We start from the raw sequence: 17463 nt of genomic DNA, 5'->3' as shown, positions 1-17463 counted from the left end.
GTAGGCCATTTAGAACGGAGATGAGGAAGAACTTTTTCAGTCAGAGAGTGGTGAAGGTGTGGAATTCTCTGCCTCAGAAGGCAGTGGAGGCCAGTTCGTTGGATGCTTTCAAGAGAGAGCTGGATAGAGCTCTTAAGGATAGCGGAGTGAGGGGTATGGGGAGAAGGCAGGAACGGGGTACTGATTGAGAGTGATCAGCCATGATCGCATTGAATGGCGGTGCTGGCTCGAAGGGCTGAATGGCCTACTCCTGCACCTATTGTCTATTGAACAGAAGAGGGCAGTATATTGATGGAAAATAATTGTTGATATTTTAGCTTAATTTTTTTATTGATATGCAAACCAGCGCCTTTTTTGTCTGTAAAAAAAAGCTACTTATTTTTATAATGCATACACGGTTTTGTAAACTAACAAAACTTTGGCATGCAACAAACCAGTTTTTGTGGTTGAGTACTGCCGATTTTTGGCCACCGAATCTGAATTCCTTAAAATGCAAAAAACAGCAAATGTTAAACTTCAGTCTTTAGAGATCGAAACATAGAAACATGGAAAATAGGTGCAGGAGGAGGCCATTTGGCCCTTCAAGCCAGCACCGGCATTCTTTGCGATCATGGCTGATCATCCACAATCAGTAAAACCCGTGCCTGCCTTCTCCCCATATCCCTTGATTCCACTAGCCCCTAGAGCTCTATCTAACTCTCTCTTAAATCCATCCAGTGAATTGGCCTCCACTGCCCTCTGTGGCAGAGAATCCCACAAAGTCACAACTCTCTGGGTGATAAAGTTCCTTCTCACCTCAGTTTTAAACGGCCTCCCCTTTATTCTTAGACTGTGTGGCCCCTGGCTCTGGACTCCCCCAACACTGGGAACATTTTTCCTGCATTTAGCTTGTCCAGTCATTTTATAATTTTATACGTCTCTATAAGATCTCCTTTCATCCTTCTAAATTCCAGTGAATACAAGCCCAGTCTTTCCAATCTTTCCTCATATGACAGTCCCACCATCCCGGGGATTAACCTCGTGAACCTACGCTGCACTGCCTCAATAGCAAGGATGTCCTTCCTCAAATTAGGAGACCAATACTGCACATAGTACTCCAGATATGGTCTCACCAGGGCCCTGAACAACTGCAGAAGGACCTCTTTACTCCGAGACTCAACTCCTCTCGTTATGAAATAACAAAAATATCAATGTTATGAGACAGCGCGGAAACCGGCCCTCGGTGGGCCAAAGGGCTTGTTTCAGTGCTGTATCTCGAAACTAAACTAAACTCTACCGCTGTGCCGCCTGACGCTATCAACGCCCGCATACACAGGTGCATCTGCAACAGGTAGGTTGATGGTCAACATTAATCATCTCTGACCACAAACCCAGGCTGAAGCCTCAGCCCTCAGCTAGTGAAGATGCTACCAAGCCTGTCCAGCGACAGGACTCCATCTACACCTCACGCTGCCGCGGCAAGGCCAGCAGCCCAGACCAACACACAAACCAACCTCCCTTCCACTGACTCCATCTACACCTCACGCTGCCTTGGCAAGGCCAGCAGCATAATCAAGGACCAGTCTCACCCCGGTCACTCCCTCCTCTCTCATCGGGCAAAAGGTACAGAAATGTGAAAACGCACACCTCCAGATTCAGGGGCAGTTTCTTCCCAGCTGTTATCAGGCAACTGAATCATAGAAACATAGAAAATAGGTGCAGGAGGAGGCCATTCGGCCCTTTGAGCCAGCACCGCCATTCAATATGGTCATGGCTGATCATCTAAAATTAGTACCCCATATCCCTTAAATCCATTAGCTCTAAGAGCTAAATCTAACTCTCTCTGATAGGAGTAGAATGAGGCCGTTCAGCCCATCAAGTCTACTCCACCATTCTATCACGGCTGATCTATCTCTCCCTCCTATCCCAATTCTCTTCCCATCTCCCTATAACCCCCTGACACCCGCACTAATCTCTGGCGCTGCTAAGCAGCAACTCTACTGATGTGCCACAGTGCCGTTACAAATTTCCCAGTCTGCATGTGAATTTTAATATCTTAGCCCAGCTTTAAACCTGTAGGGCACGTAAATGGGGAATTAGGGGAGGGCACCAGTAAATGGGGAATTAGGGGAGGGCACCAGTAAATGGGGAATTAGGGGAGGGCACCAGTAAATGGGGAATTAGGGGAGGGCACCAGTAAATGGGGAGTAAGGGGAGGGAACTAGTACCATAGAAACGTAGACAATGTTTCATAGAACATAGAAACATAGACAACATAGGTCTGTCTTTGTCTATTGTTACCGTTTAAATGTATGTTTTGATTTATTTTTAGCTCTATATGTGGGGGGTGGTGGGGTGGGGGAAACCTTTTTTCTAAATCTCCTCAACGGAGATGCGACCTTTATCGTGTCGTATCGCCGTTCGCGCTACGGCCTAACACTGTGGAGTCGGCGGCCTCCAGCTGGGATCGACCTTGAAGACTCCGGTCGCAGGGCCTGGACTTACCATCTCGGAGGCTTCGGCCGTGGGCCCAGCAGACCGCAACATCGGGAGCTCGCAGGTCCCTGGCTGGCGACGGGCTTTCGGGAGCTCCAGCCGTAGCAGTTTCGACCGCCCCGAATCGCGAGGCTCGATGGTCTCACCAGGGCCCTGTACAACTGCAGAAGGACCTCTTTACTCCTATACTCAAATCCTCTCATTATGAAGGCCAACATGCCATTAGCTTTCTTCACTGCCTGCTGTACCTGCACGCTTACTTTCAGTCACTGGTGTACAAGGACACCCAGGTCTCGTTGCACTTCCCCTTTACCTAATCTGACACCATTGAGATAATAATCTGCCTCCTTGTTTTTGCCGCCAAAGTGGATAACCTCACATTTATCTACATTATACTGCATCTGCTGCGCATCTGCCCAGTGTGGCAACGTCTTCTCCGACAGCTTCCAAGTGGGTGAACCAGAGGCACAACACCCGGGGACCTTTGCACCATGTTATTACCATGTTTCCTTCCCTTTCTCACCGAATCTCACTGTAGGACTTGTCCAGGAACAACTCAGTATCTCGGACGAACCTGAGGTCATTCACTTGCTTCTCCAGTTCCCCAACACAGTCCTTCAGGAGATGACCCTGGATATACTTCTCACACTTGTAGCAGCCAGAGGCACCAGCAGTGTCCCTGACCTCCCACATCCTGCAAGCATCACACTGAATCAGCTTGCTTAACAATTCCTTCTTGCATCTCACCCTCTCCAGCATCCTCCCTCAGCCTCCTCGCCGAAGACTCGCAGCCAAAGACTCCCACTTTTCTCACAGGGCACTTCCCTCGACACGGCCCCTATAGAAAGGACAGGCAGGTGGGCAGAGGAGGTGGGGTAGCTCTGTTGGTGAGGGATGAAATTCAATCCTTTGTGAGGCGTGACATAGGGACAGACGACGTAGAATCTCTGGATCGAGTAGAGGAATTGTAAAGGTAAGAAGACACTAATGGAAGTTATCTACAGGCCCCCAAACAGTAGCCCGGATATAGGGTGTATGTTGCAGCAGTAGTTAAAACTGGCATGTAACAAAGGTAATGCCACTGTGGTGATGGGCGATTTCAATATGCAGGTAGACTGGGAAAATCAGGTTGGTTCTGGACCCCAAGAAAGAGAGTTTGTAGAATGCCTCTGAGATGGATTCTTAGAGCAGCTTGTAATGGAGCCTACCAGAGAGAAGGCAACTCTGGATTTAGTGTTATCCAATGAACCAGATTTAATAAGGGAACTCAAGGTAAAAGAACCGCTTGGAGGTAGTGATCATAATATGATTAGTTTTAATCTGCAATTTGAGAAGGAGAAGGTTAAATTGGAAGTGTCAGTGTTGCAGTTAAACAAAGAGGACTATGAAGGCATGAGAGAGGAGCTGGCCAAGGTCGACTGGAAAGGGATCCTAGCAGGAATGACGGTGGAACAGCAATGGCAGGAATTTCTGGGCATAATCTGGAAGACGCAGGATCATTTCATTCCAAAGAGGAAGAAAGATTCTAAGGGGAGTAGGAGGCAACAGTGGCTGACAAGGGAAGTTAGGGATGGAATAAAACTAAAAGAAAAGATGTATAACACAGCAAAGAGTAGCCGGAAGCCAGAGGATTGGGAAACTTTCATAGAACAGAAGGAAACAAAACGGGCAATAGGGGCTGAAAAGATGAAGTACGAGGGGAAGCTGGCCAAGAATATAAAGGACAGTAAAAGCTTCTTTAGATATGTTCAGAGAAAAAGAGTAGCAAAGTCAAATGTGGGTCCCTTGAAGGTAGACACGGGTGAAATTATTATGGGTAACAAGGAAATGGCAGAAGAGTTGAACAGGTACTTCGGATCTGTCTTCACTAAGGAAGACACAATCTCCCAGATGTACTGGAGGACAGAGGATCTAGGGGGGTAGAGGAACTGAAAGAATTTTTCCTTAGGCGAGAAATAGTATTGGGTAGACTAATGGGACTGAAGGATGATAAATCCACTGGGCTGATGGTATGCATCCCAGGGTCCTCAGGGAGGTGGCTCTAGAAATAGTGGACGCATTGGTGATCATTTTCCAATGTTCAATAGATTCAGGATCAGTTCCTGTGGATAGCTAATGTTATCCCACTTTTCAAGAAAGGAGCGAGAGAGAAAACGGGGAATTACAGACCAGTTAGCCTGACTTCGGTGGTGGGGAAGATGCTGGAGTCAATTATTAAAGAGGTAATAACGGTGCATTTGGATAGCAGTAAAAGGATAAGTCCAAGTCAGCATGGATTTATGAAAGGGAAATCATGCTTGACTAATCTTCTAGAACTTTTTGAGGATGTGACAAGTAAAATGGATGAAGGGGAGCCAGTGGATGTAGTGTATCTAGACTTTCAGAAAGCCTTTGATAAGGTCCCGCATGGGAGATTGGTGACTAAAATTAGAGCACATGGTATTGGGGGTAGGGTGTTGACATGGATAGAAAATTGATTGGCAGACAGGAAGCAAAGAGTAGGAGTAAACGGGTCCTTTTCAGAATGGCAGGCAGTGGCGAGTGGAGTGCCGCAAGGCTCGGTGTTGGGGCTGCAACTGTTTACCATATATATTAATGATTTGGAAGAAGGAATTAGAAGCAACATTAGCAAGTTTGCGGATGACACAAAGCTGGGTGGCAGTGTAAACTGTGAAGAGGATGTTAGGAGGTTGCAGGGTGACCTGGACAGGTTGAGTGAGTGGGCAGATGCGTGGCAGATGCAGTATAATATAGATAAATGTGAGGGTTATCCACTTTGGCGGCAGAAACAAGGAGGCAGATTATTATCTCAATGGATGTAGGTTAGGTAAGGGGGAGGTGCAGCGAGATCGGAGTGTCCTTGTACACCAGTCATTTGAGGAAGGACATCCTTGTAATTGAGGCAATGCAGCGTAGGTTCACGAGATTGATCCCAGGGATGGCGGGACTGACATATGAGGAAAGATTGAAAAGACTAGGCTTGTATTCACTGGAGTTTAGAAGGATGAGAGGGGATTTTATAGAGACATATAAAATCATAAAAGGACTAGCTAGACAAGCTAGATGCAGGAAAAATGTTCCCAATGTTGGGGGAGTCCAGAACCAGGGGCCACAGTCTAAGAATAAAGGGGAGGCCATTTAAAACTGAGGTGAGAAGAAACTTTTTCACTCAGAGTTGTGAATTTGTGGAATTCTCTGCCACAGAAGGCAGTGGAGGTCAATTCACTGGATGAATTTAAAAAGAGAGTTAGATAGAGCTCTAGGGGCTAGCGGAATCAAGGGATATGGGGAGAAGGCAGGCACAGGTTACTGATTGTGGATGATCAGCCATGATCACAATGAATTGCGGTGCTGGCTCGAAGGGCCAAATGGGCTCCTCCACCTATTGTCTATGTTTCTATGATTGTCACCTCCGTGGTGTCTAGTTGATGGGAAGGAGGTGAGGGAGGGACAGGGGGAGAGAGAGTAGGGGGAGAGGGAAAGAGAGAGGGATTGGGGGAGAGGGAAGGTGATGGGGGTGACAGAGGGGGAGGGGAGGGACATATAATTTTAAATTTTGCTTATTGTGTCGTAGCTTCCCTGACTTTGAACTATTTTTTCCATCAAAACTGCTCTCCAGAGAAGCTGTTGGTGCCTCATGTTCTACCTCAGACAGAAACAGTGACACATTCACAAAGTGCGTGACGCACCACAGATTCATGTGGAAGAACGAAGGTCTGACCCAGACATTTAGTTTTATTTATTGGCACCACAGTGTACATGTTCTCCGCCAAATGGGCACAAGGAGGAACCCCCATCAAGGTACCAAATGTCTCTAAGTTGCAGAATATTTAGCGGGCAGTCCAGGAGGACTGCAAGAAAACAAATACAGAGATACAAGGAACTGCAGATGCTGGAATCTTGTGTAGAACACAGAGTGCTGGAGTAACTCAGCGGGTCAGGCAGCATCTGTGGAGAACGTGGATAGGTGAGAGAAGCTGCCTTCTTCAGAAAGAAGGGACCCGACACGAAACACCACCTATCCATGTTCTCCACAGATGCTGCCTGACCCGCTGAGTTACTCCAACACATTGTGCTCCACAGAATAAAAATATAAATGTGTATATTTCTCTTAATGGTTAAAATTGGCCATTTCTATCCTAACACTTAGGCCAATCACGTGTGATGAGCACACCGTTAAAAAATAGGACCCGTGTGGTGCAGCAGTAGAGTTGCTGCCTCACAGCGACAGTGACCCGGGTTCGACTCTTGACTACGGGTGCTGTCTATACAGAGTTTGTACGTTCTCCTTGGGACCAGCGTGGGTTTTCTCTGATGTTTCCTCCCACACTCCAGAGACGTACAGGTTTGTAGGTTAATTGGCTTGGTATTAATTGTCCCGTGTGTGTGTATGTAGGATAGTGCTAGTATACGGGGATTGATGATCAATGTGAACGCGCTGGGCCAAAGGTCCTGCTTCCACATTGTATCTGTAAACCAAAGAAAACTCTAAAGAACAACTTTTGTTTCTCTGTGAATTTCTCCTTGCTCTGTTATTCTGTTTTTCCTCCGTGCGTGCGGGCTGATGTGTGCCACCCGTGTTGGGCAGTGGGGTGACAATGAACCCGGTCTACGCAGCGAGAAGATGCCTCGCTCGGACTGCCTGAGCAACTTCAGTTTCCCACTGATCCTTCACGTTACAGCTTCACCCCAGCAAACTAGACCTCAGTTCTGTTGGTGTAGGAAGGAACTGCAGACGCTGATTTACACCAAAGATAGACACAAAATGCTGGAGTAACTCAGCGGGTCAGGCAGCATCTGTGGAGAACATGGATAGGTGACGTTTCACAAAGTGCTGGAGTAACTCAGCGGGTCAGGCAGCATCTGTGGGGAACATGGATAGGTGACGTTTCACAGAGTGCTGGAGTAACTCAGCGGGTCAGGCAGCATCTGTGGGGAACATGGATAGGTGACGTTTCACAGAGTGCTGGAGTAACTCAGCGGGCCAGGCAGCATCTGTGGAGAACATGGATAGGTGACGTTTCACAGAGTGCTGGAGTAACTCAGCGGGCCAGGCAGCATCTGTGGAGAACATGGATAGGTGACGTTTCACAGAGTGCTGGAGTAACTCAGCGGGTCAGGCAGCATCTGTGGAGAGGAGGAATGGGTGACGTTTCGGGTCAAGACCCTTCTCCAGATCTGATTGCTGGTCTGTATCCTGGCAAGCACTGGATGTGTCGGCATTGTAACGCAGCCATTAACTCTCGCACTAAATGCAGATTCCGGTGAAAATAAGTTAATAACTTTTATGGATAGTGTAATCTCTTAAACAAAATTGCACTCTTTATTAAATAGCACCATTACTATAATTAAAAAACTCAACAAACAGATGAAACAATGCATCCAGATAGTTTTGGGGAAGGTAGTTGGTAGCTCCAACCTAATCCCCTTGTTCACAGAAGAGGCAGGAGTGGTGTCGGATTGCACCTTGTTTTTGGCGAGTCAGCGTCCATCAAGGTAATGGGATGTATGCAATGGGGGAAGAGAAGAGTTTTTTAACTGAGCATCCATTCTGAAACCAAGTCTCTCCAAGTGACAGCACAGCCTTGATATGAAACTCTGATCTCACTGCCCAGGGCCGGCACAAGCAAAATAAAACTCTCACAATAAAGCCACTGATACAACACGCAAAATAGTAAGAATCTAAACTGTAGAATGAATGAAACTGCAGCCAGTTCCCAAGTTCATAAATGATATTTCACTGGTTGCAAACGGAACAATAAGCTTTGCAGGCATGTCAGGAGCGGAGAGCCGAGTGCCTCTTTACACCAGCTTTGGCTCCACACGCGACCACTTCCCTTTCCCATAGAGTTGGCAATCCTGAAGGATTTTCTTTGGGGACTTTGTTACAAAGGGTCCAGTAGAGAAAGAAAATAAAACTTTACAAAACATTTCTGTGCAAAACAAGTGCAAGAACTGCAAGTGTAAATCCCGCTCGCTGGCCATCTGTACTGAACCGCTCAGTGTCAAGCACATCCATCCCACACTCGTCTCCAATCTCAAGGTGCTGTCTGTCCACATGGTTGCTTCAGGGGTTGAGTGGAGATGCCAGTCAAAACCTGGGCTTGATTTGAATTGGCTTCCCTGCAAAAGAAAGAACATTTACTGACAGCAGGAGAAAGTTTAGTTTAGACACCGTGCCCAACAGGCCCTTCAGCCCATCAAGTCCGCATCGACCAGCGATCCTCGCACACTAACACTATCCTACACACACGGGACAATTCTTACATTTATACCAAGCCAATTAACCTACAAACCTGCACGTCTTCGGAGTGTGGGAGGAAACTGAAGATCTCGGAGAAAACCCACGCAGGTCACGGGGAGAACGTGCAAGCTCCGTACAGACAGCACCCGTAGTCGGGATGGAACCCGGGTCTCTGATTCTGTGAGGCAGCAACTCCACCGTGCGCCCTTTATAAATTAGCAGGAAATCATTCCCTTATAGAGTATGCCGCATAGGTGGACATGCCAGGCATGAGCATGCCCACTGTGCCGTGGGATAGCCGTGTCTGGGGAGTGCAGTGATCACCAGGTAAGTGTAACAGGTAAGAATGATATCACTTCAACCACCAAGAGGTACCACCTGCCCAAATTTGTGCACAGTGGTAATTTATTTTCAAATGAAACCAGCTATCCAAATTAATTTCCAAGTGCTTTTTGCTTATTCTTTTCTATTCCTCCTTTTCACATGGATCGATGATCTCCACATCAATGGTCTCTGTGGCAAATGTGTTTCAAGTGAATGAGTGTTCTCTTGATACTCAGCAAAAGTCAAATTCAATCTACAGCTTTGAAACAGAGTAGCAAGGAACTGCAGATGCAGAACTACAAAAGAGACACAACGTGCCGCATTCTGAAGAAGGGCCTCGACCCAAAACGTCACCTATCCATGTTCCCCACAGATGCTGCCTGACCCGCTGAGTTACTCCAGCACTCAGTGAAACGTCACCTATCCATGTTCTCCACAGATGCTGCCTGACCCGCTGAGTTACTCTCTTGGATAGAGTGGATGGGGGGAGGATGTTTCCACTAGTGGCAGAGTCTAGGACCAGAGGTCACACCTCAGAATTAAAGGACGTTCTTTTAGAAAGGAGATGAGGATAAATGTCTTTCGTCGGAGGGTGGTGAATCTGTGGAATTTTTTGCCACAGAAGACCGTGGAGGCCGTCAGTGGATATTTTAAGACAGAGATAGATAGATTCTTGATTAGTACGGGCATCTGAGGTTATGGGGAGAAGGCAGGAGAATGGGGTTAGGTGGGAGAGATAGATCATCCATGATTAAATGGCCGAGTAGACTTGATGGGCCGAATGGCCTAATTCTACTCCTATCACCAATGACCATATGACTCCAGCACTCTGTGAAACATCACCTATTCATGTTCTCCACAGATGCTGCCTGACCCGCTGAGTTACTCCAACACTCTGTGAAACGTCACCTATCCATGTTCTCCACAGATGCTGCCTGACCCGCTGAGTTACTCCAGCACTCTGTGAAACGTCACCTAACATGTTCTCCACAGATGCTGCCTGACCCGCTGAGTTACTCCAGCACTCTGTATTGTTTTTAAGAATTTCTCTGTGCCATTGTATAGGACAATGAAACACTTTTGACTCTTGATATTTCATCGGTATTATGCACCGGTGACCAAGTGCCAGATTATGGAACGCACATTGCAAGAGAAGTGGTCTGGACACCCACCCTTGGAGAACGCCATTGTACTTGTCTCTCATCAGAAAAACAAATCCTCAAAGTATTTGTTTTCTGTCCCTGGCCAATTTTGTTTGGTACGGTGGCTATCCTCTTAATCCCATCAGCTTTAATTTTGCTAACACATCTCCCAACTGTGTCGCTCCTCATGGACGTCCATATAGACAATACTGACTGCATTAACCTAATCAACCCTGTCCATTACTTACAAGCTCAATCGAATTAGTTAAACATGATGTGCCTTTTGCATTTATGCTGACTTTCATTTATCTACACCTACTTTTCCAAATGACTATAATTTTTTCCTGGATATCGTCTATCAAAAGTTCTTCACCACAAATCTGCTGCTGACTGGATTGGTGGAACTGGGTTTATCCTCGGGTCTAGTGATAATGAGTGGAACATTTGCCACCTCCAGCTGATGGAGACCACATTCCGCTCAGTGTGGGCATCACGGTGGCGCAGCGGTAGAGTTGCCGCCTCACAGCGCCGGAGACCCGGGCTCCATCCCGACTACGGGTGCTGTCTGTACAGAGTTTGTACGTTCTCCCCGTGACCTGCGTGGGTTTTCTCCGGGTGCTCCGGTTTCCTCCCACACTCCAAAGACGTGCAGGTTTGTAGGTTAATTGGCTTGTGTAAAATTGTAATTTGTCCCTGGTGGGGGTAGGATAGTGTTAGTGTGTGGGGATCGCTGGTCGGCGCGGACTCAGTGGGCCGAAGGGGCCTGTTTCCACGTTGTATCTCTAAACTAAACTAAACACAAACTTTTAAGGATCCACTTACTATCTTAGGTCAAGGAGAGAGAGGCAGAATCACACAGCACAGAAAGGGGCCTTTCGGCCATTACACCCATGCCAAACTTTCAGCCTATCTTCATTAATGCCATTTGCTTGTATGGGGAGCGCATCCTTCCATGCCTGCCTGCCTAATAAATTGCGCACAACACTAAATTCTGGAATAACAGCGGGTCAGTCAGCATCTGCGGAGGGAATGGATAGGCGATGTTTCAGGTCGAGTCCCTTCTTTGGACTGAATGTAGTCACAGAGTGATACAGTGTGGAAACAGGCCCTTCAGCCCAACTTGCCCACCCCGGCCAACATGTCCCACCTACACTAGTCCCACCTGCCTGCGCTTGGTCCATATCCCTCCAAACCTGTCCTATCCATGTACCTGTCCAACTGTTTCTTAAACGTTGTGATAGTCCCTGCCTCAACTACCTCCTCTGGCAGCTTGTTCCATACACCCACCACCCTCTGTGTGAAATGGTGCCCCACAGGTTCCTATTAAATCTTTCCCTCCTTACCTTAAACCCATGTCCTCTGGTACTTGATTCCCCATCTCTGGGAAAAAGACTGCATTCACTCTATCTATTCCTCTCATGATCTTATACACCTAAACAAGATCACACCTATTCCTCCAGCACTCCAAGGAACACAGTCCCAGCCTGCTCAACCTCTCTCTAGCTCTCGAGTCCTGGCAACATCCTCATAAATCTTTCCAGCACCCTTTACAGCTTAACAACATCTTTCCGATAACAAGGTGACCAAACCTGAACACTTCTCCAAATGTAGCCTCACTATTGTCTTGTTCAACTGTAACATGACCTCCTAACTTCTATACTCAATACTCTAACAGATAAAGGCCAAGGTGCCAAAATCTTTCTCAGTTTGAGTTTAGTTTTAGAGAAACAGCGTGGAAACAGGCCCTTCAGCCCAGAGTCCACGCCGACCAGCGATCGCCCATACATTAGTTCCATCCGACACACCAGGGACAATTTTACAGAGGCCAATTAACCTACAAACCTGTACGTCTTTGGAATGTAGGAGGAAACCGGAGCACCCGGAGAAAACAGCCGCAGATCAGGGGGAGAACTAACAAACTCCGTACCGACAGCGACCGTAGTCAGGATCGAAACCGGATCGCTGGCACTGTAAGGCAGCAGCTCTACCGCTGCTCCACCGTGCTGGCCTATGTGCGCCACTCTTGACCAACCGGTCAGTCTACCTGTGATAGACACAAAATGCTGGAGTAACTCAGAGGGACAGGCTCTGTCTACCTGTGATAGACACACAGTGCTGGAGTAACTCAGCGGGACAGGCTCTGTCTACCTGTGATAGACACACAGTGCTGGAGTAACTCAGAGGGACAGGCTCTGTCTACCTGTGATAGACACACAGTGCTGGAGTAACTCAGCGGGACAGGCTCTGTCTACCTGTGATAGACACACAGTGCTGGAATAACTCAGAGGAACAAGTTCTGTCTACCTGTGATGCCACGTTCAAGGAATCCACTCGTGTCTTTTCTTGAAAGTAGCATCATGATTGTCATGGTCATTGTGGGGCAAGGGCCTGTTCTTATGCTGTTCTATGTTCTGTGTCCTTGATATGTTGGTGGAAGGACGTGTGCCCCTTACAGTTCCTCTTCCTCCTCTTAAGCCCGTGGCTCCTCTAGGGAGCACAGGCCATTGACAAATGTCCTCCACCTCACTCGGTCGTTGGTGGTTCTTTCGAGATCTCCCCAGTTGAGCTACTCCCAGACATTTCTGCCCCTTACAGTTCACATCTACTCATTTCCGCAGCACTGCTAAGGCTAGTCTGAACATTTGAACCTTTTCAACACTGGTATTACTGATTTCCTCAGTCACTGCCAAGATATTTTTAAGGTGTCACAAATTGCAAAGTTTAGTTTAATTTAGTTCAGAGACACACCGTGGAAACAAACGCTTTGGCCCGCCAAGTCCACGCCGACCAGCGATCGCTCGTTCACACTAGTTCCATGTTATCCCTCTTTCTCATCCACTCCTTACACACGGGGCAATTTACAGAGGGGCCGATTAACCCACAAACCCGCACGTCTTTGGGATGCAGAGGGAAACTGGAGCACCCGGAGAAAACCCGCGCGGTCTCAGGGAGAGCGTGCAAACTCCACACAGACAGCACCCGAGGTCAGGGTCAAACCCGGGTCTCTGGTGCTGTGAGGCAGCAGCACTACCCGCTGCGCCACTGTGTCCTCACAAAGTTAAAAGTCTACTTTGATGAATCTGTTTATAGATGGAGTCACTCTAAACAAATCTTGACAGCTTTCACAGGTGAATAAGACCATAGAACATGAGAATTACTGCGGATTTAAAATAAAGCCTGGGTTTAAAATGACACGTTGTCAGTGTTTAGAACAATGTCCCCACATTTGAAGGCAACAATCCAGGACTTGCAAAGGCGACTTTATGTTATACAAATCCCTTGTCGAGTGAAACTAATCAGACATAAAACTGACCATCAAAGGATGCATCAAACTAAACTCACTATTATGGGCACACAGGAAACTGCAGATGCTAGAATCTGGAACAAAACACAAAGTGCTGGAGGAATTCAGTGAGCCAGGCAGCATCTGTGGAGGGAATGGACAGGCTGTCCACCCTCCCCCTGGAATCTTGTACTAACGTTTTACAGTGTTCAGTACACCTGTCCCAAAAGCAATCTGGACGTCTCATAAAGATGTTATTAGCAGCGAGTTGGCAAGTTAATGAGGTGTTTAAACCGGCAGAGACGAGATGATGCCCACGTTCTCTGGGCAATCACGGAGGCAGTGAATGTCCAACTCAGGCACGTCCCCAGGATCAATAAAGCAAATAACAGGGAGATAAACCACTGGGATTTTTGTCCGACCCATAGTTCTAATATTTTCACTGTACACACTGCCAGTATATCTTCTCAGGAAAGAAGATTTCCTGATGAGTATGACTGGAGTGGGAGGATGAGGACCAGAGTTATGCAGCAAATTGATTTATTTCCAATGGAAGCAGTAGTCAGCACCAAGACAATTTCTTAATGTGCACAAGGTACGATCAATTACTCAGCTGTAATAACGGTGGCATTAAAGCAGCAGTCATTTTATGAGGCTGTTTGTGTCCAGCTTTGCGAATGAACTGCTACTGTAATTAAGGCCCCCTTTAAAAACTGCTGCCTTTTGCACATTTTTAACGGCCCTGAGGTTTCAGATTGTGCTGGGACCGAGCCTCACACTCAGCGCTGGGCTTGTGGACAGGCGCTAATGCTTCATTAACCTTCTCCCATCACACCACGTCCCCCTCAGCCACACAGCACGGAAACAGGCCCTTCAGCCCAACGCCGACCAACATGCCCCATCTACACTAGTCCCACCTGTCCCAGTTCTCCAGAGATGCTGCCTGACCCGCTGAGTTACTCCAGCACTCTGTGTTTATTTTGTAAATCAGCATCTGCAATTTCTTGTTTCCGGCTTCCCCCTCTCCTCTGCACAGCCACACAAGCTCCCTACTGGGACACGTATATAGTTGAAATAAGGAATCAATATCATTGGTGCTTGCGATATGGAAAGCACTCCTTTAGATCAGTCCTGATCTACCATCTGCCTATTTGGAGACCCTTGGACTATCTTTTATTGGACTTTATCGGGTGTCAGAGGTTATGAGGAGAAGGCAGGAGAATGGGGTTAGGAGGGAGAGATAGATCAGTCATGATTGAATGAAGAAGGGTCTCGACCCGAAACATCACCCATTGCTTCTCTCCAGAGATGTTGCCTGTCCTGCTGAATTACTCCAGAATTTTGTGTCCATCTTCAGCGGAGTAGACGTGATGGGCTGAATGGCCTAATTCTACTCCCATCACTTATGACCTTTTGACCTAAATGTTATTCCCTTTATCCTGTATCTGTGGGCAGCTCGATTGGAATCATGCATTGTCTTTCGCTGACTGGAAGGCACGCACTAAAAAAGCTTTTCACTGTACCTCGGTACACGTGACAATAAGCTCAACTGATTAACTAACAATACATGAATGGGGCCCAGTGAGTTTCAAGGTATTGTGGAAAACAAAATCCCTCCAAATTCAGATTAAACTAAATTCAACTTTCTTTTCTTTTAGGTTCCCTCAGAAGAGTGTAATGAAGAGTTTATCAAATACTTTTATCAGTTCTTCACCTGAAACCCAGGACTACATACACATTGTGCGGCACGGTGGCACAGTGGTAGCGTCGCTGCCTAACAGCACCAGAGATCCGGGTTCAATCCTGACTACAGGTGCTGTTGGCGTGTAGTTTGCACGTTCTCCCCGTGGATGTTAAGTGACCGCGTGGGTTTTCTGATTGCCTCCCACATCCTGATGTGCAGGTTTGTAGGTTAATTGGCCTCTGTAAATTGTCCCTCGTGTGTAGGATAGAACTCCAGTTTAAATTCCATTTGGAATATTTTGGAGGACCAAGAACCAAGAACTATGTGTGTCTGATCGCTGTGTGTAGGAAGCAGATGCTGGTTTAAGTGTCTGAAGAAAGGTCTCGACCAAAAACATCACCCATTCCTTCTCTCCAGTGATGTTGTCTGTCCCGCTGAGTTACTCCAGCTTTTTGTGTCTATTATGGGTGTTCACTGGTTGGCGTGGACTCGGTGGGCCGAAGGGCCTGTTTCCATAACGTATCTCTAAACTAAACTAATACACAAACTGATGGGGCCTGGGTTTAGTGATTTGTTGAAAGATGATACTTCTCTCTGCAGCTGAGGGCTAACCTGGAACATGGGCTGATCCATTTTTAGATTTGAACCCATAACCTTCTAACGCTGATGAAACAGTGCAAACAACTTAGTCAAGCTCTGATCCAAAGATCCAATCCAACTATTTTAATCAATGAATTTGAAAGATTACACATATCAGGCCTCACCACTGCCAACATTTCACCCCCACTGTAAAGTTGAGTTTAGTTTATTGTCACGTGTACCGAGGTACAGTGAAAAACTTTTGTTGCGTGCTGACCAGTCAGTAAAAAGACTAGTAGGAAAAAAACTGCAGATGCTGGTTAAAATCGAAGGTTGACACAAAATGCTGGAGTAACTCAGCGGGCCAGGCAGCATCTCTGGAGAGATGAAATGGGGACGTTTCGGGTCGAGACCTTTCTTCAGACTATAGTCTCACCCATTCCTTCTCTCCTGAGATGCTGCCTGACCCTCTGAGTTGCTCCAGCATTTTGTGTCTACCAGTAAAAAGACTATGTGATTACAATCAATCCGACCACAGGGTACAGATACAGGGTAAAGGGAATAACGTGAATGACGTTTAGTGCAAGATAAAGCCAGTAAAGTCCAATCAAAGATAGCTCGAGGGTCTTCAATGAGGTGGACGGTGGTTCAGGGTGCTGAATCTTCCAGGGATGCAAGTGCCTTAATGGGGCTAATTTCCACAGGCAACATTTGCCACCCAGAACATGATCCTCCCTCACTCGTTATGGGTGAGTGGAGGTTGTGGCGGCAGCCCTCAGCCCTGTCTTCAGCAGAGGGAGCTGCTGCTTAGTCCCAGAGCTGCCATTCCTGCTCTAACTGGGAGAACGCAGGGAACAGGAGTAGCTTGAGGCCAGCTGGTGTGGAGCCTGGTCCATGGTGGCACCTGATCTACAGTGTGTCAATGCACTTCACCGGCACTATCCCCACACACTCTCATTCCCTGTACATCCACACATGTATTGATCTCTGAATTAACTCAATAACTGAACCATCCAACCACCAACTGGAGAGTGGTCCTGACCTCCCATCTACCTCATCAGAGAACTTCGGACTATTTTTAGTCGGACTTTAGTCCGCCAGGTGTGTAATGCTGAGGCTGTATAAGGCGCTGGTCACAGGGGTGTGTGTAATGCTGGGGCTGTACAAGGCGCTGGTCACAGGGGTGTGTGTGATGCTGGGGCTGTATAAGGCGCTGGTCACAGGGGTGTGTGTGATGCTGGGGCTGTACAAGGTGCTGGTCACAGGGGTGTGTGTGATGCTGGGGCTCTATAAGGTGCTGGTCACAGGGGTGTGTGTGATGCTGGGGCTGTACACGGTGCTGGTCACAGGGGTGTGTGTGAGATGCTGGGGCTCTATAAGGTGCTGGTCACAGGGGTGTGTGTGATGCTGGGGCTGTCCAAGGCGCTGGTCACAGGGGGGTGTGTGATGCTGGGGCTGTACAAGGCGCTGGTCACAGGGGTGTGTGAGATGCTGGGGCTCTATAAGGCGCTGGTCACAGGGGTGTGTGTGATGCTGGGGCTGTACAAGGCGCTGGTCACAGGGGTGTGTGTGATGCTGAGGCTGTACAAGGCGCTGGTCAGGCCGCATTTGGAGTATTGTGAGCAATTTTGGGCACCGTATCTGAAGAAGGATGTGCTGGCTCTGGAGAGGGTCCAGAGGAGGTTTACATCAATGATCCCAGGAATGAGAAGGTTAACATATGAGCGTTTGA

At 47.6% G+C, this 17463-nt stretch overlaps 1 protein-coding gene across 2 annotated transcripts in view; it reads right to left on the bottom strand.

Annotated features, from left to right (window-relative positions):
* Nucleotides 1-6290: 6290 nt before the first annotated feature.
* Nucleotides 6291-17463, bottom strand: part of zc3h3 (zinc finger CCCH-type containing 3) — a 178964-nt gene continuing 167791 nt past the window's right edge. For both annotated transcript variants that reach the window (XM_078398392.1, XM_078398394.1), the window contains one exon: nucleotides 6291-8598. In XM_078398392.1, coding sequence (XP_078254518.1) covers nucleotides 8567-8598 — 32 coding nt within the window. In that variant the 3' untranslated portion in view covers nucleotides 6291-8566. The remainder of the gene's footprint in view (nucleotides 8599-17463) is intronic.

The sequence above is a fragment of the Rhinoraja longicauda genome, chromosome 4 (assembly GCF_053455715.1).
Source record: "Rhinoraja longicauda isolate Sanriku21f chromosome 4, sRhiLon1.1, whole genome shotgun sequence".
In the NCBI taxonomy this organism is placed as follows: Eukaryota; Metazoa; Chordata; class Chondrichthyes; order Rajiformes; family Arhynchobatidae; genus Rhinoraja; species Rhinoraja longicauda.
Note: the sequence above shows the minus strand (reverse complement) of the source record. Positions and strands in the feature narration are given on the sequence as shown.